Here is a 26,396-nt window from a genome sequence, read left to right on the forward strand (position 1 = left end):
GTTATCCCCACCTTTCTCTACTTCAAAAGGTGTATCTCCTAAGGTGTTTGGATGTGTTTGTTTTGTCCACATTCATGGTCTAGCTTGGGGTAAGTTAGATCCTTGTGCCCTCAAATGTGTCTTTGCGGGTTATTCTTCTAGGTAGAAGGGGTAGAAATCTTATCATCCCCCATCGTGAAAACATTTTTGTCTCGATGGATTTTACCTTTTTTGATACACAACCATATGTCTCCCTAGCCCAACATATTGTTCAGGGGGAGGGTTTTAGTAAAGAGGAGTTTTCTAGTTTGTTACTTGTACCTGCTTTTGTGCTAGAGCAAGAGAAACAATAGCCGTTTTCTAATGAGTCTCCTACTGATCCTACTGATAAGTTATACACGCTGCCTGTGGAAGAGTTGAGAGTTTACTCCATACTCCAAAAAGTAAGACTATTCGTCATCATACTTGCCAAACATCTAATCATGACTCTGGTAACACTACATTCCTAATCTAAATCCTTAAATACCTGTTGTCGATGATATGAATCTTCCTATTGCACTACGCAAAGGAGTTAGGTCACGCACTCACTATCCCATACCTGATTTTGTATCCTATCACATCTTTCATCATCCTTCGTTCCTTTGTGTCCAAATTGTTTCTAATTCTATTCCTAGAAATATATAGGAGGCTCTTAATGATCCAAAGTGGAGGGAAGCGATGCAAGAAAAGATGAAAACCTTTATGTGATCATGTTAAATTGCCTAATGGGAAGAAGGCAATTGGATGCACGTGGGTGTTCACTGTCAAGCTTAAGGCTGATGGTTCAGTGGAATGATACAAGGCCGCATTAGTTGCAAAATATTTTACACAAACTTATGGAATTGGGTATGAGGAAATATTTGCTCTAGTAGCAAAGATGAACTCAACTAGAGTTCTACTTTTTGTAACAACAAATTTGGATTGGCCTTTGCATCAATTTGATGTGAAAAATGCATTCGTTCATGGAGATCTAGTTGAAAAAGTATACATGGAAGTTCCTTCTGGACTTAAAGATCCACCCTCTATGGGGAGGTTTAAATGATGAATTCAAATACCATTTGGTTAATTGGGATAAGATTTGCTCTCCTATTTCTGAAGGAGGTTTAGGGATCAGGAAATTAAGATTGTTTAACCAAGCTTTGTTAGGGAAGTGGCTATGGCGTTATGCGCATGAGAGAAGGGCTTGGTGGCGAATGGTCGTAGATGCCAAATATGGTTCCGAATGGGGTGGTTGGCATTCTATCAATATCTCTGGGTCTCATGGGGTGGGTCTTTGGAGGTACATTAGTAGGGGGTGGCGGATGTTGTCTAGCCATACAAGATTTGATCCAAGAGATGGTTCCAAAATCAAATTTTGGGATGATGTTTGGTGCGGAGAAGCGTGTCTTAAGGATGTTTTTCTAGGCCTTTACACCATAGCTAATGCAAAAGATGCGTCTATTGCTGACAATTTGGATCTCACGGGGGGAGCTCTTCAATGGAATGTTAGCTTTTCTTGGTTGATTCATGATTGGGAGTTGGAAGTGCTAGCCTCGTTTTATACTTTGTTGTACTCTCATAAAATGAATAGGGAAGGAGAGGATAAAATGTTGTGGATTCCGTCAAGTAAAGGGAAGTTCGATGTTCGATCTTACTATAATGTCTTGGCTAGTACTGAGGCTAGTCATTTTCCTTGGAAGAGTGTTTGGCTCACCAAGGCACCCTCGAGAGTGGCCTTCTTTACTTGGACAGCGGTGTTAGGGAAGATCCTCACAATAGATAATCTTAGGAAAATGAATCTCATTGTGATCAATAGATGTTGCTTGTGCAAATTGGATGGAGAAACGATTGATCATCTTTTTCTCCATTGTGAGACCGTTCGCTCTCTATGGGATGCTATCTTTAGCCGATTTGGATTGTCATGGGTCATGCCTCAAAAGGTGGTGGATTTGTCTGCTTGTTGGTGGTCGGGAGGGCGTTCTCGAAGTGCCGTTGTGTGGAAAATGGTTCCCCTTTGCCTAGTGTGGTGTTTATGGTTAGAAATAAATGCGAGATGCTTTGAGGATTCTGAGAGATCTTTGGAGGACCTCAAGGCGTTTTTCTTCTACACGCTTTTCACTTGGATAGCAGGTTGGCTTGCCCCTTTAGTGATTAGCTATCTTGATTTCCTTGTTTTTTTTTTCTTCTCTTAATTAGGCGTTTTCTCTTATATACTTCCTGTGTACTTGGGTTGCGCGCCTCTGCGCTTTTGATATATAAACTTTACTTATCAAAAAAAAAAGATCCACCCTCTATGGTTAAAGTGTGCAAATCGAAGATGGCTTTTTATGACTTAAAACAATCTCTAAGAGCATGGTTTGAGCGGTTTTCTTGAGCTATTCAGAGATTTGATTACAAACAAAGTTTGGTTGATCATACACTTTTAATCAAACATTCCACTCAAGGAAAGGTAACAACTTTGATTGTGTATGTTGATGATATTGTAGTAACAAGAAATGTTGAGGAGATGATAATAAACTTAAAACATAACCTCAAGGGGTTGGCCCAAGTGGTGGAGGCCTTGGTGTTGAGGTATCATCCCTTCAAGGTCCAAGGTTCAACAACTTATGGGTGCAAACAATCCTTTGGGGCCACACCCCTTGGTGAAAAGCTAGCGATTTAACCAGTTCTGTGTAGGGAAACTTCCGAGAGTGCGGTGTACGAAACCGGGGTTTATTCTGTAAGGGTGGGTTCGAAGGGCCTTGCCTTGGAGAGGTTCCCCGACATCACAAAAAAAAAAAAAAAACTTAAAACATTCTCTTGCTAGGGAATTTGAAATAATAGACTTGGGCAGTTTGAAGTATTTTCTGGGCATTAAGGTGGCAAGGTTTCGATATATTTACCTCCCAACAGAAATATATTCTTGATTTTCTCAAGGCAACAAGAATTCTCGGATATAACCCCATTGATAATCTAGTGGAAGTGAATGTTAAGTTGAGAGAAAGTAGTGAGAGCCTTTGGTGGATAAAGGTAGATATCAGCAATTGGTTGGCCGAAGGATCTTTTTGTATCACACCTGTCCTGAGATTGCATATGCTGTTAGTGTGGGGAGTTAATTTATGCATTTCCCGTGAGGGCCTCACATGGAAGCGGCTTATTGGATCTTTCAGTAGTTAAATTCTTTGCCAGGTAAGGGACTCGTTTTCTTGATATGATTATTTGAAAGTAAAAGCTTATACAAATGCAGTTTGGGTTGGATATATTATGGATCGACAGTCCACGTCAAGTTATTGTATGTTTGTGGGAGGTAATTTGGTTACATAGCGCAGCAAAAAACAATCAATCATTGTTAGATCAAGTGCAAAACCAGAATTTAGAGCCGTCACTCAAGGAGTGTGTGAACTATTATAGTTGAAGATACTTTTGAAAGAGCTTGGGTTTGATTCCAAGGATTTAATGTGTTAAGAGGTTTGCATGAAGTAGGTTTTGAGAAAAGAGGAGGCTCGTCACATAATACGTAGCCTACCTCAAACATATTATTATATAAGCTTAAAGAATACACAAATGACTAAAATACCCTCAAACCCTAATACATTCTTCTAACACTCCCCCTCAAGCTGAAGCATATATATCATATAAGCCCAGCTTGGAACAAATAAACTCTAGCCGGTTACGACATAATGATTTTGTAAACAAATCAGCTAATTGGTCTCCAGACTTCACGAATGTTGTAGATATATCTCCATTTAGTATTTTGTCTCGGACATAATGACATTCGACCTCAATATGTTTAGTCCTCTCATGAAACACTGGGTTAGATGCAATATGTATAGCAGCCTGGTTATCACAAGATAATGGGATAGGAGTAGGAGCTACGAAACCAATCTTCTGAAGAAAGTGTTGTAACCATGTCAACTCAGTATCTGTATGAGCCATTGCCCTGTACTCTGCTTCAGCACTAGATCATGCCACCACTGTTTGTTTCTTACTCTTCCAAGTTACAAGATTACCGCCGAAGAATGTGCAATATCCTGTAGTAGACCGTCTGTCTGAAGGAGAACCTGCCCAATTTGCATCAGTAAAACCTTCGACCCTAAGATGTCCATTCGGCTTATACAATATCCTTAGACCAGGTTGTCTTTTCAAATACCGAATAATGCGAGTAACAGCTTCCCAATGTGTAACCCGAGGAGCCTCTAAGAACTGACTTACAATGCTAACTGCATATAAAATATCTGGCCTAGTGATAGTCAGATAGTTCAACTTCCCAACTAGACGACGGTACCTGCCAGGATTTTCAAATAATTCACCTTCGTCCTTTAGTAATTTCTTATTTGGATCCATCAGAACATCAACAGGTCGAGAGCCCAAAGGACCTGTTTCTTCTAACAAATCAAGTGCATGCTTTCTCTGAGATAAGTTAATGCCTGTTCGAGATCTAGCAACTTCAATACCTAGAAAATATCGAAGTTTGCCCAAATCCTTTGTATGAAATTGTTCTTGTTGAAATGGCTTTAATCGGGCAATGCCTCCTGAATCATCTCCAATAATAACAATATCATCTACATATACCACAAGAGGGATATAGCCTGTACTAGTATGTAAGTGAAATATTGAATGATCCGTCTGACATCTCTGAAGACCAAACTTCAATACAGCTTTAGAAAACTTTTCAAACCATGCCCACGGTGATTGCTTGAGACCATACAATGCCTTTCTTAATTTACAAACAAAGCCCTGAGACTCCCCCTGAGCAACAAACCTAGGTGGTTGCTCCATATAAACTTCCTCACACAAGTCTCCATGTAAGAAGGCATTTTTGACATCCAATTGAAACAACGGCCAATCAAGATTAGTAGCCAAGGAAATAAGAACACGAACAGAAGAAATTTTAGCTACTGGAGAAAAAGTGTCATCATAATCAATACCATATGTTTGCGTATTACCCTTAGCAACCAGTCGAGCTTTCAACCATTCAATAGAACCATTAGGATAAAATTTAACTGTGTAGACCCATTTGCAACCAACAGTCTTCTTATTAGGTGGTAAGGGAACAAGCTCCCACGTTCCATTATGATGCAAGGCCTTCATTTCCAATTCCATAGCTTGCCTCCAACCAGAGTCAGATAATGCAGCCTGCACTGTCTTTGGAATGGAAATACTAGAGAGATGGGACACAAAACAAGAAAGTGAAGGAGATAATGAACTAGTGGATACAAACTGACTAATAGGATGTTAGGTAGTGCAAGAACGTGTACCTTTCCGTAGGGCAATAGGCAAGTGGTCGGATGGAGATGGGAGCACCGGATCTATAGACGATAAGGATGATGGTGGCGGAGCACGAAGACGACGCTGATAAACCTGGAGTGGAGCACGAGCAGGAGGAGAAGCAATGGCAGGCTCAGAGAGGAGGGGAACATGCAGTGGAAGAGATGCGGCATCAGGTGCAAGGGAAGAGTCGCTCAAGGAAGTAATAGCAGGAAAATAGGGGAGAGACTCATCAAAGGTAACATCAGCGCAAGGGAAGTAGCGTCGAAGGACCGGACTATAGCAACGGTAGCCTTTCTGGGTTGTGGAATATCCAAGAAAGACACATTTGGTAGCACGAGGGTCAAGTTTATCAAAACTAGGGCTCAAATTATGAACATAGCAAACACACCCAAAAACCTTCAGTGGCAAGAAGAACGGGGATGAGGAAGGATATAAAAGAGAATGAGGAGAGGTCCCTTCTAAGACTGAAGAGGGCATCCTATTAACAAAATAACAAGCAGTGAGAATAGCATCAGTCCAAAATTGTTTGGGAACATGCATATGAGACAAGAGACAACGTGCGACATTCAATAAATGGCGATTCTTGCGTTCAACGACACCATTTTGTTGTGGAGTGTGAGCACATGAGGTTTGATGGATAATGCCTTTATCAGACAAATAAGAGTCAAAAGAACGAGAGGTATATTCTTTAGCATTATCCGAACGCAAGATACGAATTTTCTGAGCAAATTGAGTCTTAATCATATTGCAAAAGATTTGGAAAATAGAAAATAACTCGGAACAATTTTTCATTAAAAATAACCATGTCATACGGGAAAAATCATCTACAAAAGTAACAAAATAGTGGAATTTATTGGACACTGCATTAATGGGACCCCATACATCAGAATGAACTAACTGAAATGGACTAGAAACCCTAGGAACAACTCGTGATGGAAACGAGGCACGATGATGCTTACTAAGCTGACAAGCTTCGCAAGGCACAAACAATTAATGACGAAGACTCGAGACTTGATGCTTCAATGTAGAGAGGGAAGGATGACCAAGGTGACAATGCCACTGAAGAGTGGATGTGGATGACTGCAAAGCACGAGAGGGGGGTGTAGGTGCTATATCCAGATAATATAATCCATCGACTTCATGCCCCATACCAATCATCCTCCTCGTCTTGAGATCCTGAAAAATACACAAAGAAGGGTAAAAACTAATGGAACAGTGAATGGTTTTTGTAATTTTACTAATAGACAACAAATTAAAAGGAAAACCAGGAACATGTAGAACAGACAACAACTCAATATCAGGACTCAGATGGGTAGTGCCTGAGCCGACCACTTTGGAGAGGGAACCATTAGCTAAGGTGACACTTTTCGGTGTAGCAACAGGATGATAATCAGAGAGGGAAGTAGACGAACCAGTCATATGGTCATTGGTGCCAGAATCGATAACCCAAGGGTCGCTAGTGGAGGATAAGAGACAGTGAGATGCAGTACTTGACTGAGCAAGAGTAGCAGTGGAAGAGGTAGAAACCCGCTTATAGGCTAAGAACTGAGCATACTCATCTTTCGGAATGGATATCAAATCATTCTCGAAGTTTGAACTCGAATGAACCGGTGGCCTAGATGGGCCTGGAGAATCCTCGTGAAAAGCAACCTGATTGGCAAACCCAGATGGTGTGCCATGTAAATCCCAACAAAAATCCACCGAATGGTTAGTACGATCACAATGAGTGCATTTGTGAGGCCCACGACCTCCAATGCGACCACCTCCCCGATAATCGCGTCCACCACGAAAACTATGACCACCTCGACTACCACAAGTAGCAATAAAAGCAGCACGATCACCATTCCGTTCCGTGCTCAATAGAGAACTATGGTTAGAAATAGTAGCACGCTGAAGCCGAGAAAAAACCTCAGGAAGTGATGGGAGGTCGGAGCCACCCAAAATCTGCGCACGAACAGACTCATACTCAGGTTTCAAGCCAAGTAGAAACCGAACCACATCTACATCTTGACGTTGCTTTTCCATTTTCTTCAAATCAGTGGAGAGTGGCTGATACATGTCTCTTTCCTTACAAATGGAGACAACCTGATTGTAGTACTCATCGACAGTTTGATTACCTTGCTCAAGCCTAAATTATTGTTTACACACCTCATAAATCCGAGTGATGTTCCCAGTACCAGAGTACATATGCTGGAGATGATCCCAAATTGCCTTTGCAGTAGGAAGATAAAGACACGAGGATCCAATGTGGGGCTCAATACTGTTCAACATAAGAGATAATTTGATTGTCGGCCTGGTCCCAACTACTCGCAGAACTAGGATCCGAAGGCTTTCCGGATTCCAAGTGAGAATACAAACCTTTCCCGCGCAAGTATATTTCTACAGATCGCGACCAATAAACATAATTTTTGCCATTTAGTTTCACAAGTGTCATAGGGGCCGGACCCAAAGAAGCAGAAGTAATCAAATCGGAGTTTGGTGCCATAATGTGGTAACCAAAGGTCAACAACTACAAGATCCCACCAAAGAATAAACTACCAAGTAGAAATAGGCAAAAAACTCAACCAAAACAGACCCAATTTGAAACAAAAGTTGTTGCAAGTAACTTAAGTCAACTACAAATAACCTGAACCGGGCTGAACAGGGTCAGAACTTAGCTGAACAGGGTCTGAATCGGGCTGAACAGAGCTGAACCGGGCTGAATAGGGTCTGAACCGGGCTGAAAAGAGCTTAACTGGGCTGAACAGGGTCTGAACCGGGCTGAACCGGTCTGAACAAGGTCTGAACCGGTTTGAACAGTGAAAAATCAAAACGCGGACAGCCTTATCCCGGTTTGAGGTTGGGATATCCTTATCCCGAATACAAGCAGCAAATCCTTGTAACCAAACACCAAGCTCCTTCTTTGTGAATCGCCGGAAAAGGACCGAACGTTGCCGGTGACACCTAAATCTTGCTGGCGACACTCAGATCGTGCAGAAAACCACCCAGACAGCGTCGAAAACCACCCAAACAGCGCCGGAAACCACTGATAACGTGCTGGCGGTACCCAAACCGTGCTGGAAAACACCAAGCGGCAATGCACTGAACCTCCGACGACACGCAACTAATGAGAACGCGCCGGTGACACTCAAACCGTGCCGGAAAATACCCAACGACGACGCACAAAGCAGTCAACGACACCCAACAATTGTCTCCGGCTACCCCTGAGAGTTCCAGCCACCACCGCAGACAGAATCAACCGACTACACCAACCAACCACCAAAGACAATGACTACACCAATTCTGCCGACGACAACGGGTCGAAATCCAACATTGGAGATGGCGGCGAGATCACATTATTGGTGAGAGTGAGCTTGGCGCCATCTCCTAGCATGGGCATGAAGCCCAAGAATTTATATTTCTTCAATCAGCAAGATCAATGGGGGCGAGAGATAAAAGGGACAGATAAAATGTTGGAGAAAGGAGAAAAGAAAAAAAGAAATGGAAGAAAAATACACAATATTAGGAAAAAGTATAAACCCTAGGCTCTGATACCATATTAAGAGGTTTGCATGAAGTAGGTTTTGAGAAAAGAGGAGGCTCGTCACATAATACGTAGCCTACCTCAAACATATTATTATATAAGCTTAAAGAATACACAAATGACTAAAATACCCTCAAACCCTAATACATTCTTCTAACATAATGAAACTCTATTGTGTAAAGCTGCAGTTAATATTGCTCACAATCAAGTCCATCATGATTTTTTTTTTTGATAAGTAATGAGAATATTATTGAAAAAAGCATAGAGGGGCGCAACCCTAATGCAAAAGATATATACAATAGAAACCCCTACGGAATATACAAAGAGCACATATTCAAGAACTTACCTATAGTCGGGACCACACTACGATGATGAGCCAACACCCACAAGTGTAGCATAGATATCATATTCTTCCTCATCCCATCCACCGAACACTCCTTATCCTCAAATGTTCGAGCATTCGTCTCCCGCCAAATACACCACATGATACACAAAGGAACCATCCTCCAAATGACTTTAGAGATAACCCTACCCCCCACCTGATTCCAGCAAGACAACAAGTCAATGAACCGTTGCGGCATGACCCACTCAATACCAAATAAAGTAAAAACATAGTTCCATAATTGAGTAGCCACTTCACAATGAATCAACAAATGATCTACAGACTCCCCATTCTTCTTACACATACAACACTATTCCACTACCACAATTCTTCGCTTTCGCAAATTGTCATGTGTCAGGATTTTACCAAGAGCCGCAGTCCACCCAAAAAATGCCACTCTCGAAGGTACTTTAGAACGCCAAATACTCTTCCATGGAAACCCCCCACAATCTGGAATGGACAAGGCTTTATAGAACGATTTTACCTCAAACGTACCCTTTTTAGATAAGGACTATCGAATACGGTCCGCATTACCATAAGAAACCTTACAAGAGTACATCAATTCAAAGAAAGATGAGACCCCATCCAATTCCCAATCTTGGGTGAAGTGCACAAAAAGGACATTCCACTCAACCCTCCCATTCCTTCAACTAAAATTATCCTCCACCCACGCATCTTTGTACCTCACAATACCAAACAAGGAAGGGAAAGCATGCTTCAACGGTTGATCATCACACCAAATATCATGCCAAAAGCGAACTTTCGCCCCCACCCCCACCTCGAACCGCACACCTTTGGCAAAAGTATCCCAACCTCTTCTAATATGCTTCCACAAACCTACACCATAAGAACGCGATACCTCCTTCGAACACCACCCACCATCCTGATCTTCATACTTGGCTTTTATTATTTTGTACCAAAGCGCCTCACTCTCTGTCGCATATGTCCATAACCATTTCCCCAAGAGAGCTTGATTAAACTTCTGTATATCCCGAATGCCAAGACCGCCGGCTCACAAGGGATGGCATATTTGGTTCCAATTAACAAGATGCAATTTTTGTTCATCTCCCATTCCTCCCCACAGGAAATCTCTTTGAAGTTTCTCAATCCTGTTAACCACACTCATAGGAACAAGAAACAACGATAAAAAATAAGTTGGGAGATTAGACAACGTACTCTTTACAAGAGTTAAGCGACCTCCCTTTGATAGATACAATTTCTTCCATCCTGCCATACAACGCTCCATCTGTTCAAGTACACCGTTCCACATAGATGTATCCTTATGCTTCGCCCCTTGTGGCAAACCCAAATACTTCATAGGCAACGCCACAACACTACACTCAAGAATTTTAGCCAAAACCCCAATGTTGTCCACCTCCCCTATAGCAACAAGTTCTGATTTACCAAGATTAACTCTCAGCCCTGAAACTGCCTCAAAGCACAAGAGAATAAGGCCTACGTACCGGATTCGCTCAGGATATGCTTCATAGAAAATCAAAGTATCATCAGCAAATTTGCTCGGAGAGTTCTATTAATCATAAGAGTTCTAGCCCTAGTAAAGGCAAGAGGGTGTAGGGTTCCTTATGGGTTTTTGGGGCCGTGTTTGTTTTGGGATGCTTTGTGGGTTTTGGGTTTTCCTTTTTTTTTTCTTGCTTTTGTTTTTCCTGGGTGTCCTTGTGTATACTTGTGGTGTACTTAGGGGCACTTCACGCATTTTTGAATAGACGCTTGATTACCTATAAAAAAAACAATTTTCTTTCGACCAAACTTCTCTTCTTCTTTTCTTCTTTCTCAACTGTTAGAAGAATGTATTAGGGTTTGAGGGTAATTTAGTCATTTATGTATTCTTTAAGCTTATATAATAATATGTTTGAGGTAGGCTATGTATCATTGAATAGCCTCCTCTTTTCTCTAAACTTTCTTCATGTAGACCTCTCAACATGGTAATAGAGCCTAGGGTTTATACCTTTTCCTGATATCTTGTTTTTCTCTCTCCCAAATCTTTTTCTTTCTTTTATTTCTTTTCCCGGTTCTATTCTTTTTCCTCTCGCATTTATATTGCTACTGATCAAAGGCAGTTGAAGTGCTGGGCTTCAAGCCTGTGGTGGAAGATGGCGCCAGGTTCCCCATCGCCGATGGTGTGATCTCGCCGTCATTTCCATGGGTCTTAAGTCGTTGTCAATGGTTGGTTGGCGTCGTCGGTCAGTGCTGTCTGTGGTGATTGATACTCTCTGCAGTGGCCGGAGATTGTAGTTGGGAGTTTTCCGGCACGATCTGGGTGTCGCCGGCACGGGTTGGTTGTCGTCGGAGAGGTTTGGCAGTCTCCAGAGGTTTGTTCGTTGTAGTTGGGAGTTTTCCGACATGATCTGGGTGTCGCCGCACAGGTTGGTTGTCGTCGGCAAGGTCTCCGGCGCGGTTCCGGCGGTTTTCACAGACGAAGTTGGGTGTTTGGCTCCAGGTGCTTGCTGTCACGTATTCGGGATAAGGATATCCCAACCTCAAACCGGGATAAGGCTATCCGGATTTTGGTTTTCCCTGGTCCAGACCGGTCCAGACCCATTTTACCGTCGGTTCATCCTGGTTCAGTCCATTTTCCGGCCGGTTCAGTCCGGTTCAAGCCATTTTCCATCAGTTCGAGCCAGGTTCAAGCCGGTTCAGGTCAGTTTTTTGACAATTTCTCACGGTTTCTTCCGGTTCACTATGGTTTAGACCTGTTTTGCTCAACTTCAGTTCGGTTCAGGTCAGTTTTTGACGAATTTTATCGATTCTGCCATGGTTTGAGTTGTTTTTTAGTTGACATTCATCGCTGTCAGCAAGTTTTGCTTCGAGTTGGGGCTATTTTGTGTGAGTTTCATTTTTTTTTCCCCCTATTCTACTTGGTAGTTCGTTGGTTGGTGGAATCGTGTAGTTGTTTGCATCTTGTTACCACATTATAATGGCTCCTCCCGATTTAATTACTTCTGCTTCTATGGGTCCGGCTACTATGACACTTGTGAAACTTAATGGAAAAAATTATGGTTATTGGTCGCGATTTGTGGAAGTATACTTGAGAGGGAAAGGTCTGTATTCTCACTTGGAATCTGAGCAACCTTTGGAAGATAGGTCTTTTGGGTTCTCGAATAGTTGATGTTCCGATGGATCCAAATAAGAAATTACTAAAGGATGAAGGTGAATTATTTGAAGATCCCAGCAGATACCGTCGTCTAGTTGGGAAGTCGAACTATCTTACTATCACCAGGCCAGATATTTTATATGCCGTTAGTGTTATTAGTCAGTTCTTGGAGGCTCCTCGGGTTTCACATTGGGAAGCTATTACTCGGATTATTCGTTATGTAAAGAGAACCTGGTCTAGGAATATTGTGTAGACCAAATGGACATCTTAGGGTAGAAGGTTTTACTGATGCAGATTGGGCAGGTTCTCCTTCAGATAGACGGTCTACTATAGGATATTGCACATTCTTCGGTGGTAATCTTGTAACTTGAAAGAGTAAGAAACAGACAGTGGTGGCATGATCGAGTGCTGAAGCAGAGTACATGACAATGGCTCATATGACTACTGAGTTGACATGGTTACAACATTTTCTTCAGGAGATTGGTTTCTTGACTGCTACTCCTATCCCATTATCTTGTGATAACCAGGCTATACATATTGCATCTAATTCGATTTTTCATGAAAGGACTAAACACATTGAGGTTGATTGTCATTACATCTGAGACAAGATACTCAATGGAGATATATTTACAATATTCGTGAAGTCTGGAGACCAATTAGTCGATATGTTTACAAAGTCTTTATGTCGTAACCGGTTAGTGTTTATTTGTTCCAAGCTGGGCTTATATGATATATATGCTCCAGCTTGAGGGGGAGTGTTAGAAGAATGTATTAGGGTTTGAGGGTAATTTAGTCATTTATGTATTCTTTAAGCTTATATAATAATATGTTTGAGGTAGGCTACATGTCATTGAACAACCTCCTCTTTTCTCTAAACTTTCTTCATGCAAACCTCTCAACATCAACTATTTATTTATGTCATCATTTTACTTGATGATGATTATGTATTTGACATGATTGCTTCTTGTGTGAACAGAAAAACTACTTAGATGTTTATCGCTTTGAGTCTTGGGGAAGTTCAATGATCCCTGCATATGTCTTTGGACAACAGGTTTGCTATTGATCATCACATCTTGAACTGAACTTAAGTTTTCCAATTGGAATTGATTATTGTTGTATTATTTTACTTTATATTCGATCTGGCATATCACTGTTTTCACATGCCACTGCATACATCTTATCAGTCAGATGGATTATTTTGCTAGCATATAACTCCTTGGACTCCTTTCTCCTCATAGATATGTCATCAATGCGATATGATTGAACTTAAAAATGTTCTTGGTTCACACATTCTATTAAATACTTTTATGGACTCCAAAGGTGCTTGACATTTTAGCTGACTCGTGATCGAAGTGAAATAATAATGGAAATTACATTATACAAAATCCAACATTAATCAAATTTATAATCCATTTAAGTTTGCTGATTGTTGTGATGTTGTCTTTGTTCATGGGCCATCTATATTTCTTGTGATTACCATTTCATTGTGATATAATTTTTAAGGATATGTCATCTACCCATGATTTATATAAGATTGTATCTTATTAGGGTTAAATACTAAATACCCCCTTGGGGTTTCATTGCTTTATTTTTTTTTCCCCTAGGGTTTGATTTTTATTACAGAAGGTCCTTGTGGTTTTGATAATAGACCAAATTAGTCATTTCGTCAGTTGACCATTAGTTGACTTAACGGAAATCTACGTGGACCAATCAAATGTTGACACGTGGCATATACTTAAAATTTTATTTTATTTTATTTTTAAATTAAAAAATAATGTATTTAAAAAAAAAAAAAAAATTGGGGGTAGCTCTTGGCCATTTGGGGGTGGCTCGGCCACCCCCATCCGGCCAGATGGGGGTGGCCAGGCCACCCCATGACCAAAAGGGGTGGCTCAAAATGACCAAGAGTCACCCCCAATTTTTTTTTTTTTTTTTAAAAAATTAAGTAAGTGCCACATGTCAACATTTGATTGGTCCACGTAGATTTCCGCTAAGTCACTCTAACGGTCAACTGACGGAATGACTAATTTGATCTATTGTCAAAACCATATGAACCTCCTGTCATAAAAATCAAACCTTAAGGAAGAAAAAATAAAGTAATGAAACCCCATGGGGGTATTTAATATTTAACCCATCTTATTATCTATAGAAATGAATTGAAGGTTATAAGTAAAAGAGTAAAATTTCAATAAGCATGAAGACAATATTTATGGTCAATTTGGAAACTCTTATCTATGCACTACAATAACTTGTATATTGTTTATAAATTATTGGCGGGTGTGGGGTGTTTGGAAGTAATTGAGATCACTTCTGACCATGATTATTATTTTTTTCTTTTGTTGGTGTTGAATATACAGCTATGAAAGTAAAAAGATTGAGTTCCACATTTAAAAGGGGTCACAAGTATGAGTGTTAATATACCATAGTTGGACCCAAACCCATATGCTTAAGCTTTTGGATTGAGTGATGTCCCAACATCCTATATATTATGGCGTCATTGAAAGATTCTGCAATGTGTTAATCTCCCTAACAAGTGATATTAGAAACAAAATTGGTGTGCAATTTGGTGGAGTGGTGTAGGCACAAACGAGGGTCCTTGGAGTAATAGGCAATGGTTCATGGCGTGGGCACAAATAGAAGTCTCTGGAGTAGGAGCAAAGGTGCATGAGGTGGACAAACCCACATCCCACAAGTGATCCCGGAGACGATGCATAAGATTGGAAAAAAGAAAAAACTTCCGTTTGAGGGGAGTATAGCAATGTTGTGATGGAGATACATGTGAGCGGGAGATTATTGAGTATACAATTGTGAGTGTAAAAAGATTGAATCCTACATTGAGAAGATGTCACAGGTATAAGTAGTTAATATTAGTTGGGCTGAAACTCATAGGCTTAAGCTTTAGGGTTGATTGGCCTCCCGACATGCTATATTATGGTCTCATTGAAAGACTTCTCAAAGAGTCTTTCTCCCTAACAGTTGGTGTGGTGTGTTTAAGGTTCTTCTCTCTTTATTCTCTCTCTCTCTCTCATATATGTGTTTTATCTCTTCATATATTTGTTTTCTTAAAGGATGTTTCATCCCTTCATCCCTGGACTTCTTCCATGAATAATGAGGTAGTAATCCTCTTAAAATGAAGCGTATAGTATTAGTAGGATGAGCATGAACAACAATATGGAGCAGTGAAGCTTCAAACTTGTCTTAAATTGTAACTTTTAAACTCGTCTAAAGTTTAGGCGAGCTTTATCCATACTTTTCTGTGGTTTTCTTTGGGTAATGTATATAGTTTTCTCTGTTCCCACCTAAGAAGACTCAGGGCTCATCTTACAGTTTTATGTTCTGAACTTTGAGAACAAGCTTTGCTTTAGCTTGTGTATGCCATCTCAAAAGTAGTTACATCAATACTGGTTGTGTTACAGTTCATACCAACATCGTTGACTCTAGATTCAGGAGTTACAAGACCACCACCACTTCTGAGTGAAGCTGATTTGCTAAGTTGTATGGACAAGGTGAGGAAGATAGATACTTAATTTGGTTTATTTCTGGTATTCATTTCCTGTGGTCTGAAATGGGATTAGCTGTTCGCTAGCTAATTAGACAGTTATAATTGTACTCTCTAAATTATTACCCCTTGTTTTTCCTTATTTATTTTTTATTTTTTTTGATGTAGGAGGGCATTGGTACAGATGCGACGATGCATGATCATATAAAAAAGCTGCTTGATCGGTTTTATGCAACGAAGGACTCAAACACTCGCTTCTCACCAACTAATCTTGTAACTTCAAAGGCTCATTCTTTATGTTATTTAATTTGTGCTCTTATGTCTAATTATCTTCTTATGATGATCTACTCAGGTATCCTAACACATTTGTTGGTTCTTTTTATGGTAGCTAGGTTTAAAATATAATTTAGAGCCTAGAATTGAGCAATTGTAAGGTTATCTATAGTTCTTAAATAGTCCTAGTAAATCCAACAACCATTCTTGCAAGTTAGTTTCTTTCCCGGATATAATTGGCTACAAAACTAATTAGATATCAAATTTCTAGAAAATCATGGAGTAAATGCGAGCGAGGGCTATCATTTTTTGAGAATTGGCTCAAAGGACATTATGGCAGGATTTTATGTCTACATTTCTCATATATGTGCAGTTGACACAAGTGCTGTTAATTTGGGATTTTTTTTTTATATTTACCATATTTGCTATTCCTAACATATCTCAGCAGTCATAAGATTGCCTCTTATTCTTTTTCCTTCTTATTTTATATAATTTTTTTGATGAGTAATAATGTATTAAAGAGTGCAGAGGGGCGCAACCCAAGTACATAGGTAGTATACAAGAGAGCGACTAAGTAGGGGAGAAAGAAGAAGAGAACATAAAGAGAAAATCAGGAATGTTGATCACTAAAGGAGCAAGCCAGCCTGTAGTCCATGTGAATAAAGTGTACAAAAAGAAGTGAATAAGGTCCTCAAGATTTCTCGACACATTCTCGAAGCATCTCGCATTCCTTTCCTTCCAAAGACACCAAAGAAGAGAAAGGGGAGCCATCTTCCATACCACAGCACTACTCGTTCTCCCGCCCGCCCACCAACTAGCAAATATCTCCTTTACGCTTCTAGGCATAACCCAACACATGTTAAAGCGAGAGAAGATAACATCCCACAACTTGCGTGCGACCCCACAATGAAGAAAGAGATGATCCACGGACACCCCATCCGCCTCACACATACAACATTGATTAATCACAACGATACCTCTCTTCCGAACATTATCCAACGTGAGAGGTTTCCCAAGGGCAGCCGCCCATGCGAAAAACGCCACTCTCAAAGGAGCCTTGGTGCGCCAAATGCTTTTCCACGGAAAGTGGTTAGGCACCTTAAAGGCAAGCATCCTATAGAAAGAGCGTACCTCAAACTTCCCTTTTCTTGAAGGAATCCATCACATCCGGTCCTTCCCTTCCCCCCGAATCGAAGATGAGTACAAGAGCGAGAAGAAAGAGGCTAAGGCCATCTCCTCCCAATCATGAATACTATGGGTGAAAGTAACATTCCAGTGAACCATCCCATTTACACACTCCCAAATATCCGCAATGGAAGCATCCTTATTGCAAGCAATATTAAAAAGACTCGAAAAGGCATCCTTGAGAGACGTCTCACCACACCAGCAAACCTCCCAAAATTTGACCTCCCCCCCAAACTAGGATCTAATCTGAAGTGACACCGAAACGACCTCCAAACCCCACAAATGTGTTTCCATAACCCCACCCGTTCCACGAGGAACTTTAGAACCCCAACCACCCCAATCCACCCCATACTTTGCCACCAAAATACTTCTCCACCAAGCTTCTTTCTCATTTGCAAATCTCCATAACCATTTCCTCAAGAGAGCTTGATTGAAAAGACGCAAGCTCCGAATCCCTAGCCCTCCCTCAGCAATCGGAGAACATACCTCGTGCCAACTAACCAAATGGAACTTAGTCTTATTCTTGAACCCCCCCATAAAAAATCCCGTTGAATCTTCTCAATACGATTTGCCACGGAAATAGGAATGGGAAAGAGAGACAAAAGATAGGCGGGGAGATTGGATAGGGTGCTCTTGATGAGGGTGAGCCTCGCCCCCTTGGACAAATAAGAACGCTTCCAAGGGGCCAACCTTCTAGCAATGTTCTCCAACATGTCATCCCAAATAGCCAACTGCTTGAAGGACGCCCTTAGCGGAAGACCCAGGTACTTCAAGGGCAAAGAACTAGTGCCACAACCCAAAACACCAGCCAACTCATCCGTCTCTACCGAATCTCCGACTGGGACCAAAACAGACTTGGCCCGATTAACTTTTAACCCTAAGACCGCCTCGAAGCCAATAATGAGAGCTTTAATAAATCTAACATGTTCAGAAGCTGACCCACAAAAGACCAGCGTATCATCAGCAAAGAGAAGATGGGAGACAGAAACCCACTCATGCTCACCAGCACCCATATAGAAACCATTGATGAAACCTTTGCTGATAGAGACATTAATCATTCTGCTGAATGCCTCCATGACCATGATGAACAAGAAAGGAGAGGGAGGGTCGCCTTGTCTAAACCCACGCAAACTCCCAAAGAAACCGAAAGGCGAACCATTGATCAACACCGAGAACCGCACCGACGAGATACAATGTTCAATCCAAGAGCACCATTTCTCACCAAAACCGCACCTTTTTAATAGGTAGAGTAAAAACTTCCAATTCATGTGATCGTAAACCTTCTCCATATCCAACTAACACAAGAGACCGGGATCCCCAGATCTAAGACGGCTGTCCAGGCATTCATTGGCCATAAGCACCGAATCCAAAATCTGTCGACCTTTGACGAACGCATTCTGTGGATTGGAGATGACCCGGTTCATGACTCCCTTCATTCTATTGGCTAAAACCTTCGCAATAATCTTATAAATCCCCCCCACAAGGCTAATAGGACGGAAGTCCTTCAAATCGGATGCCCCATGCGACTTCGGAATAAGAGCAATGAACGTAGCATTGAGGCTTTTTTTGAACTTGCCTCGATCATAGAACTCCACAAAAACAGCCATGATGTCCTTTTTGATCACCTCCCAGCAGTCTTGGAAGAAAGCCATAGAAAAACCATCCCGGCCTGGGGCCTTATCCCTATCCATTTTTTTGACCACCTCCCACACCTCCCTTTCCTCAAAAGGGATTTCCAGACTAGAAGACTCTTCCTCTTCTAACATATCGAATTGAAGATTATCCAATCTTGGTCTCAAACTAAGAGTCTCTGTGAAGAGCGTCTCATAAAAGCGAGTAATATTACTGCTAATAGCCTCTTGATCAGAGATAACAGTACCATGAATGTTCAGAGACTCAATATAATTCTGTCTTCTATTGGCATTAGCAATCCGTTGGAAGAATTTGGTACACTTGTCACCCTCTTTCAACCAACGGATTCTAGATTTTTGCCTCCAACTGATTTCTTCTTGGAGGAGGGAAATTTCTAACTCCCTAACAAGCACCCTTCTCTTCAAGATCTCCTCCGTGGATAAACCTCTCTCTTCCTCCACCCTATCAAAAACTTTAATATCTTCCATACGAGCCTTAATACAAACCCCCACATTGCAACTCTTGAGCATTCCATCTCCTAATGTCCCCCTTTAGCGCTTGCAACTTTTTGGAAATAATGAAACTCGAAGTGCCCTGAAAGTGACACGAGTCCCACAAACTGCGCGCTTTGTCCAGAAAACCGTCCACTTTGAGCCACATATTCTCGAATTTGAAAGGCCTTTTGCCTCCCCCATGAGAATTACAGTCCAATATTATAGGGGCATGATCAGAGCAGGCCCGGAGCATCCTCTTCTGACGCAAATCCGGGTGGCGGGCTTCCCACTCCGGGGAGACAAGAAAGCGGTTAAGCCTAGACCAAGAATTATTATTAGACCAAGTAGAAATCCCCCCCACTAAGGGTAGATCCATGAGACCTTGATTCGATATGAATTCACCAAAATCCCTCATTGCCGGCCGCGAATGAGCTCCCCTCGACCTTTCACTAGGATAAAGGGTGACATTGAAATCCCCACAGATACACCACGGCACGTCCCAACAGCTTATGACCCCTGCCAGCTCCTCCCAAAGAAAATGCCTAGTATTGACTCTGTTGGGGCCATACACCCCCGCAAACGCCCACTCAAACAAAGTTTACACAATGGAATCATACATGCAATTTCCCTAAAATCTACTATGAATCACTCGATTGCTTGCTTCTAGTTGTCAATTATGATATTTTTCTTTTTTGCTTCTTTGATTTTTTTTTTTATTGCTTCGATATTTTGAATGACGACAAAGGTTTTACTTATGGATATGATATATTGTTTTCGTCTTTAATAAGAGTTAAGTATTTACTTTTATATTGAATGATATGGTCGCCATTTTAACCATGGGCCCCCAAGAATAAATTTCTGGCTTATCACTGTTTGCTTGTTTGGCATGAAATAATGCCGATAAATTTTAACATCTGTGTTCTTGCCATGAAGGCTTTTATTGAATCAATGACATCTAAATTATAGTGTGCTTGATGAGTGAGAGTCCATGTATATGAGTTAACATTATTGAATTTGGTTTTATGTTGCCCACCGATGGTTTGTAGAAGATCTTTGCCACTAACCTCGTAGATGTTATTGTTCAAGTTTTTCAACTCTTTTTAGAGGTATTCTTCCCTTACTTTTTTCTGTCTTAATTGTAAGGTTGATCACAATATTAAAATTTTCTTTTAATTAGCAGAAGGAAATTTATGAGAAAAATAGAAAAAGGCACAACCTTAGCACACGAGGGTACAAGAGGAGCTTAAAAAAAACACAGAAGAAACCAAGTATAAGACTAAAAGTTCTAAAAGAGAGAGAGCAACATTTGAATGTGGCCATTCAAGGCGATAGGAATTGCGAAAACAAATTTGTGTTTCTTGATTTTTAGATTTAGTCATTTACAGATTATGTTATCCTTTTTGAACCAAATACCACCCAAGGCACAATGGACTAGCATTTGAATGCTTTTGATGCTTACCAAGCCACCCTTTCTAACCAACAACTATTCTTGGCATCGGTAATGAGTCACCAAATGTAGAAAAGGATGAATATCAAGAGCTTGGTGTTAGAGTTAAAAGAAAGAGAGATTGAAAAATGGAGAATGGGACAATACAATTCTTCTAATTGGACTACTGCGTCTCAAGTCAAATAAAAGATTAGATGTAAGTGATGTTGAAGATATGCAGCTGATATGATTTGGTTTCCTTTCCATATATGTTCTCATTTATTGTAGTTTCATATTAGTGTGTATTGTTTCTCTATATGAACAACCTTTGATGTATCATTCGAGTATTGAGAAATAATAAGAATTCTTCTTATAATTCATCATGGTATTAGAGCTTAGGGTTTAATTTTTTTGGGTACTGTTCGTTCTTCCTGTAGTGTAGAAAGGAGGACCTTGAAATGGAGACGATCATTCTCTATATTTATCACTACAAAAAAACCAGCATTTAATCTTCTTCATTTTTTTCTTGGCGTCATTTTCATCAAACGTCATTAATTGTTGTTGTTGACATCATTTACGGTTAAACGACATAAATTTAGCATCCTTCACTTTCACTTATAAAGGACGTTAACTAAGCAAAAATGTCATTTGCTAAGAAATGACGTACAAAAATTAAATTTTTGGTTCATTTTATAAAGGACATCAAATATTTAACGCCATTTAATTTTTAAACCACAAAATGGACCAAGCCATGGGTAAACCTAGCAAGACGTGGTGGTCCTGGTCCTCGGGTCCCTTAGGGTCTCTCATCTCTTTCACGCGACCTCACATTGTTTCAACCAACTTCAAACTCTCTCAAGTTTCAACTAGCTTCAACCCTCACGTAAGAATCAACATCTCTCTCTCTTTGTATACTTCCTGTGTCTTTGTATACTTCTTGTGTACTAGGGTTGCGCCCCTCTGCGCTTTTTAATGAATACTTATTTATCAAAAGAAAAAAAAAAAAAAAAAGAGAATCAACATCTCTCTCACTCTCTTTCTTTTGGAAACTTGAATTTTATAATTAGCTTGTACAAATCTCTCATTTCTTGAATCTCTTTCTTAATCTAATTGATGAAATGTGTTGAGTGTACCGTGTTTGTAACTTTGGTAATTTCTGTGGCGGTTGGTAACTTCTCCGATGGCTGGCGTTGCAAGTAGTGGCAGTTTCGTATACTCACAGTAGTGAATTTGACATAAATGACTTAGGCAATTTAAAGTACTTTATGGGCATTGAAGTGGCGAGATCAAGACATGTTATCTTCCTCTCCCGGTGGAAATATGTTCTTGACCTACTTAAAGAAACAAGGTTGCTCGATTGTAAGGTTGTTGACAATCCAATAGAGCAAAATAAAAAGTTAGAAGAAAGTGATGAGAGTTCTGTGGTGGATAAAGGCAGGTACTAACGATTGGTTGGCAGGTTAATATACTTGTCACACACTCGTCCAGACATTGCCTATGCAGTAAGTGTAATGAGCCAATTTATTCATTTGCCCCGGGAGTCTCATATGGAAGCATCTTATAGAATACTTCGATATTTGAAATCTTTTCTAGGGAAAGGGTTGTTGTTTGCCCGACATGATAATCTAAAAGTAGAAGGTTATACAGGTGCAGATTGGCAGGATCAGTCATGGATTGAAGATCTACCTTGGGATATTGTACTCGTGTGGGAGGAAATCTAGTTACTTGGCGTAATAAGAAATAGTTAGTGGTTGCTTGATTTAGTGCAGAAGCTGAATTTTGAGCCATGACGCATGGGATATGTGAGTTATTATGGTTGAAGATCCTACTAAAAGAACTTAGATATGATTGCAAGGAGTCTACGAGCATATATTGTGACAATAAGGCCGCAATTAATATTGCTAATAATCCAGTTCAGCATGATCGAATTAAACACATTGCAATTGATAGACATTTTATCAAGGAAAAATTGTGTGCAAGACTTATTTTTATACCTTATGTCAACTTCGAGGAACAACTTGCAGTTATTTTAACGAGGGAGTGTCCAATAGTGCTCTTCATTCATCCTTGTGCAAGCTAAGCATGCGAGATATCTTCGTCTCAGCTTGAGGGGGAGTGTTGAAGATATGCAATTGATATGATTTGGTTTCCGTTCCATATATGTTCCTTTCCATTTATTGTAATTCCATATTTGTGTGTGTTGTTTCTCTATATAAACATCCTTTGATGTATCATTTGAGAATTGAGAAATAATAAGAATTATTCATTCTTATAATTCATCAAATGACTCCTTCAAACATGCTTGCCATTAGGGGAAGAACCCTTTGAGTGATAGAGACATGGAAACGTCTACATTGAGTTCCTTTTTGTAAGCTTAAGACAAAAATTTTTATCGGAGAACTAATCACAAATTGGTCAGGTCTTGCGCCATAAGAATAATCCCAGGAGAAAATTTCCTTCAACTAGAATAATCCCATAAGAAATCACAACACTAGGAACTTGGGATTTGTAGATCATATCCTTTGGTAGAATCCATTATGACCTTTCATCACTAGTACCATATTCTAAAAGAATAATGTGAGCAATATGTGTTTTGGGCTTTTGTTAGATACAATATTTTTGATTTTTGAGTCTTTTAATTATTTCTTCAGGAATTTCCGTATTTTTGTAGTTTTCTACAAAGCAATACCTCTTTCATTAATTTTGAGTTTATTATACTTTCAGGGCGAGGCTTTGGTTATGGGATATGATGACATGGGGTAAGTAATTTAGTTTTTGTTTTTTAAGACTTGCGAATAATTCCTTGACACTTGATTTGCTTTCATCTCAAAAATTTAATGTTTTGGTTTCTCCCTAATAAGCTGGTTGACTGTGGAATCTATCCTTTGTAGTGTTGCATGTTAAGGTACTATATGTGGCATATTAATTGTCAATAGAAGAAAGAAGTTCAAGTAGTTGCATTAAGCATGCTTATGATTGACTTTTGTTAAAATAGCTAGATGCATTTATTTGCATGATTCCCAACAGACATCTTTAACATAAATGGTAAAATATATGTGTGCACACACACCCATATTTGTTTATATTATCGAGGCATTGAACTCTTAGCTCAGATGACACTTCCCCCCGCCCCCCCAACACACACACACACAAACACAAATAAAAAATGGGTTGCAGGGGGGTGGTTCAAAGTTCAATGGGTGCATTTGTCTCGTATACATGTTTGAGAATTTTGTATGTACATGTTGATAATCGAGAATCACCTGCTTGATCCAAAATTGATAGATTCCTTGTCTTTTTGGCTTAGGAAGCCCAATTTTTTGGTGTTAACCCGAGGTGGCGTCCTTGACTTTGTTTGGATTATTTTCCAATCCTTCTTGATTGTGGTAATATTGTAAGGGGTAATAGGTCCTTCAATTTGAAAACATGTGGTTAAAGTCTGAGGATTTTGTGGAAAGGGTGCATCAATGGTGTGTCTCTTATCATTTCCAAGGCTTTTCGAACTTCATCTTAGCTAGCAAGTTCAAGTCTTTGAAAGTTGATTTAAAGAGATGAAATGTAGACAGGAAGAAGATCGTTTTGGAAGCGATACGCGTTTTTGATATCATTGAAGAGAGGGCCTTAGGCGCTGAGGAGAAAATGAACGAGGCAAAATTTTTCTAGCGAGTTAGAAAGATCCATTGTCATGGAGGTGGTGAGTTGCAGGCAGAAATCTAAGGTCCACAAGGGAGGGTGACAAGTCTGTGAATTTGTTTTCACAAAATTACTAAGTATGTAGGGAGTTTTTTTTTTTGATAAGTAATAAGGATAAAAAGAAAAAGCGCAGAGGGGCGCAACCCATATACACGGGGAGTATAAAAAGAGAGTGCCTAAGAAGGAGAGAAATGAAAGAGAAAGTCAGAAAAACCGATTACTAAAGGAGCTAGCCAAGCGATCGTCCAATAGTAAAGAGTAAAGAAGAAAAAATGAATGAGTTCCTCTAAAGTCCTAGTGGAATTCTTAAAACATCTAGCATTTCTTTCGTTCCATATACACCACATAATACAAAGAGGGATCATCTTCCACACCACTGCACTTCGAGAACGCCCTCCTTACCACCAGCAATCGAACAAGTCCCTTACCCTAAAAGGCATGACCCACTGCAACCCAAACCGACTAAAAATAGTATGCCAAAGAGCACTTGCAATCTCGCAGTGAAGAAGAAGATGATCGACTGACTCTCCGGTCTTCTTGCACATACAACACCATTCTACTACCACAAGATTCCTCTTACGCAAATTATCGTGGGTCAGAATTTTGCCTAGGGCTGCAGTCCACCCAAAAAAAGCCCCTCGCAGTGGCGCCTTAGTACACCAGATACTCTTCCAAGGAAATACCTCATGGTCGAAGTTGGACAAGGCCTTGAAGAATGACTTTACCTCGAACTTACCCTTCTTAGACGAGGACCAGCGAATACGATCCATAGTACCTACGGATATCTTACAAGAGTACAACCGAACAAAGAAAGAAAAGACCATATCCATCTCCCAATCCTGGATGGGCCGCACAAAAATCCACAAGGATATAGGGAGTATACACAAGGAATGCCACAAAAGAAAAAAAAAAGAAAAAGAAAAGAAAAGGAAAGAGAAACCCAAACAAAGCAGCAAAAGCCCACAAACCCTCAAATCCGAAACCCTCGAAACACTCAACACCATTAAACCCAGATAACACCAAACACTCAACGTTAACCAACGTGCTTTCCTTTCCCATGCCTAGATGACGTTCCTGAAGAATAGTTTATGGAGCATTCTAGGTTCAACAGCTCCTTACTACTCGTGCCGTTCCGAGGGTGAGCCTTTTCTAAGGAAATCCCTTCACGCGGGAACCCCCCCTCCACCACCAAGGGTGTGATAGAGGAAACAAATCCATAGGGTATGGGAAATCTCAACACCGGCTGCAAAGATGGACCAAAACTAACAAGCAACCTTTGGGATTGAAGCAAGCCCGTCTCCTCCCAATCCATCCCCCTTGTCAACTACAGGTGAAGACTGAGCGACCAGCGAAATCTAAGTCTCAATAGAGGACCTCGATTTGAGGAAACCTTGCCGGAAAAAAGTCCCTCATCGGAGAGGATTCTGAATAGCGCCACTCACAATCGTTGAAACATAGGAAGTCACCTGTGGGGACTGGGCTACAGACTCGGCCAATAGCGAAGAAAGACCTAATCCCAAAGGCGCAACCGGCGAAGCATTGAACATTGCCACTGCCTCAGCGATCAAGCTCTGATCCATCTTCAGAAATTTGCTGTGCTTCAACTTTCGGTTGCATCTCTTCGAAGGCTTGGGTTCTGGTGGGATCGGAGGCACCACAACCACCATCAACACAGAATCAGTAGCTTGAGCCCTTTCAACCAACAACTCCGACAAGCTAACTTGGGACTTAGCAATCTCTGTCGAAGCCTGGGTGGGATCCAGCAAAACAATTGACCTTGGTGAGAGCATCAAAGAGCCGTCAGTGTCACTTGAGCACGCAGGACCACACCCATCATTCGCTGGAATTAGAACCAACTCTGGCAGGGTGTACTAAATAGACTGTGAAGATTTGATAATATCAGAGCTCACTAGTAATAGCCTAGAGGACC

The 26,396-nt window shown here is 40.6% G+C and overlaps 1 protein-coding gene across 1 annotated transcript in view; it reads left to right on the plus strand.

Moving 5' to 3' along the window:
* Positions 1–26,396, plus strand: part of TOP3A (topoisomerase 3alpha) — an 85,806-nt gene that overhangs the window by 12,360 nt on the left and 47,050 nt on the right. Inside the window, exons 11-14 of the mRNA XM_059576033.2 lie at positions 13,241–13,315; positions 15,681–15,770; positions 15,932–16,036; positions 23,498–23,532. Coding sequence (XP_059432016.2) covers positions 13,241–13,315; positions 15,681–15,770; positions 15,932–16,036; positions 23,498–23,532 — 305 coding nt within the window. The remainder of the gene's footprint in view (positions 1–13,240; positions 13,316–15,680; positions 15,771–15,931; positions 16,037–23,497; positions 23,533–26,396) is intronic.

The sequence above is a fragment of the Corylus avellana genome, chromosome 11, assembly GCF_965113065.1.
Source record: "Corylus avellana chromosome 11, dhCorAvel1.hap1.2, whole genome shotgun sequence".
Lineage (NCBI taxonomy): Eukaryota > Viridiplantae > Streptophyta > Magnoliopsida > Fagales > Betulaceae > Corylus > Corylus avellana.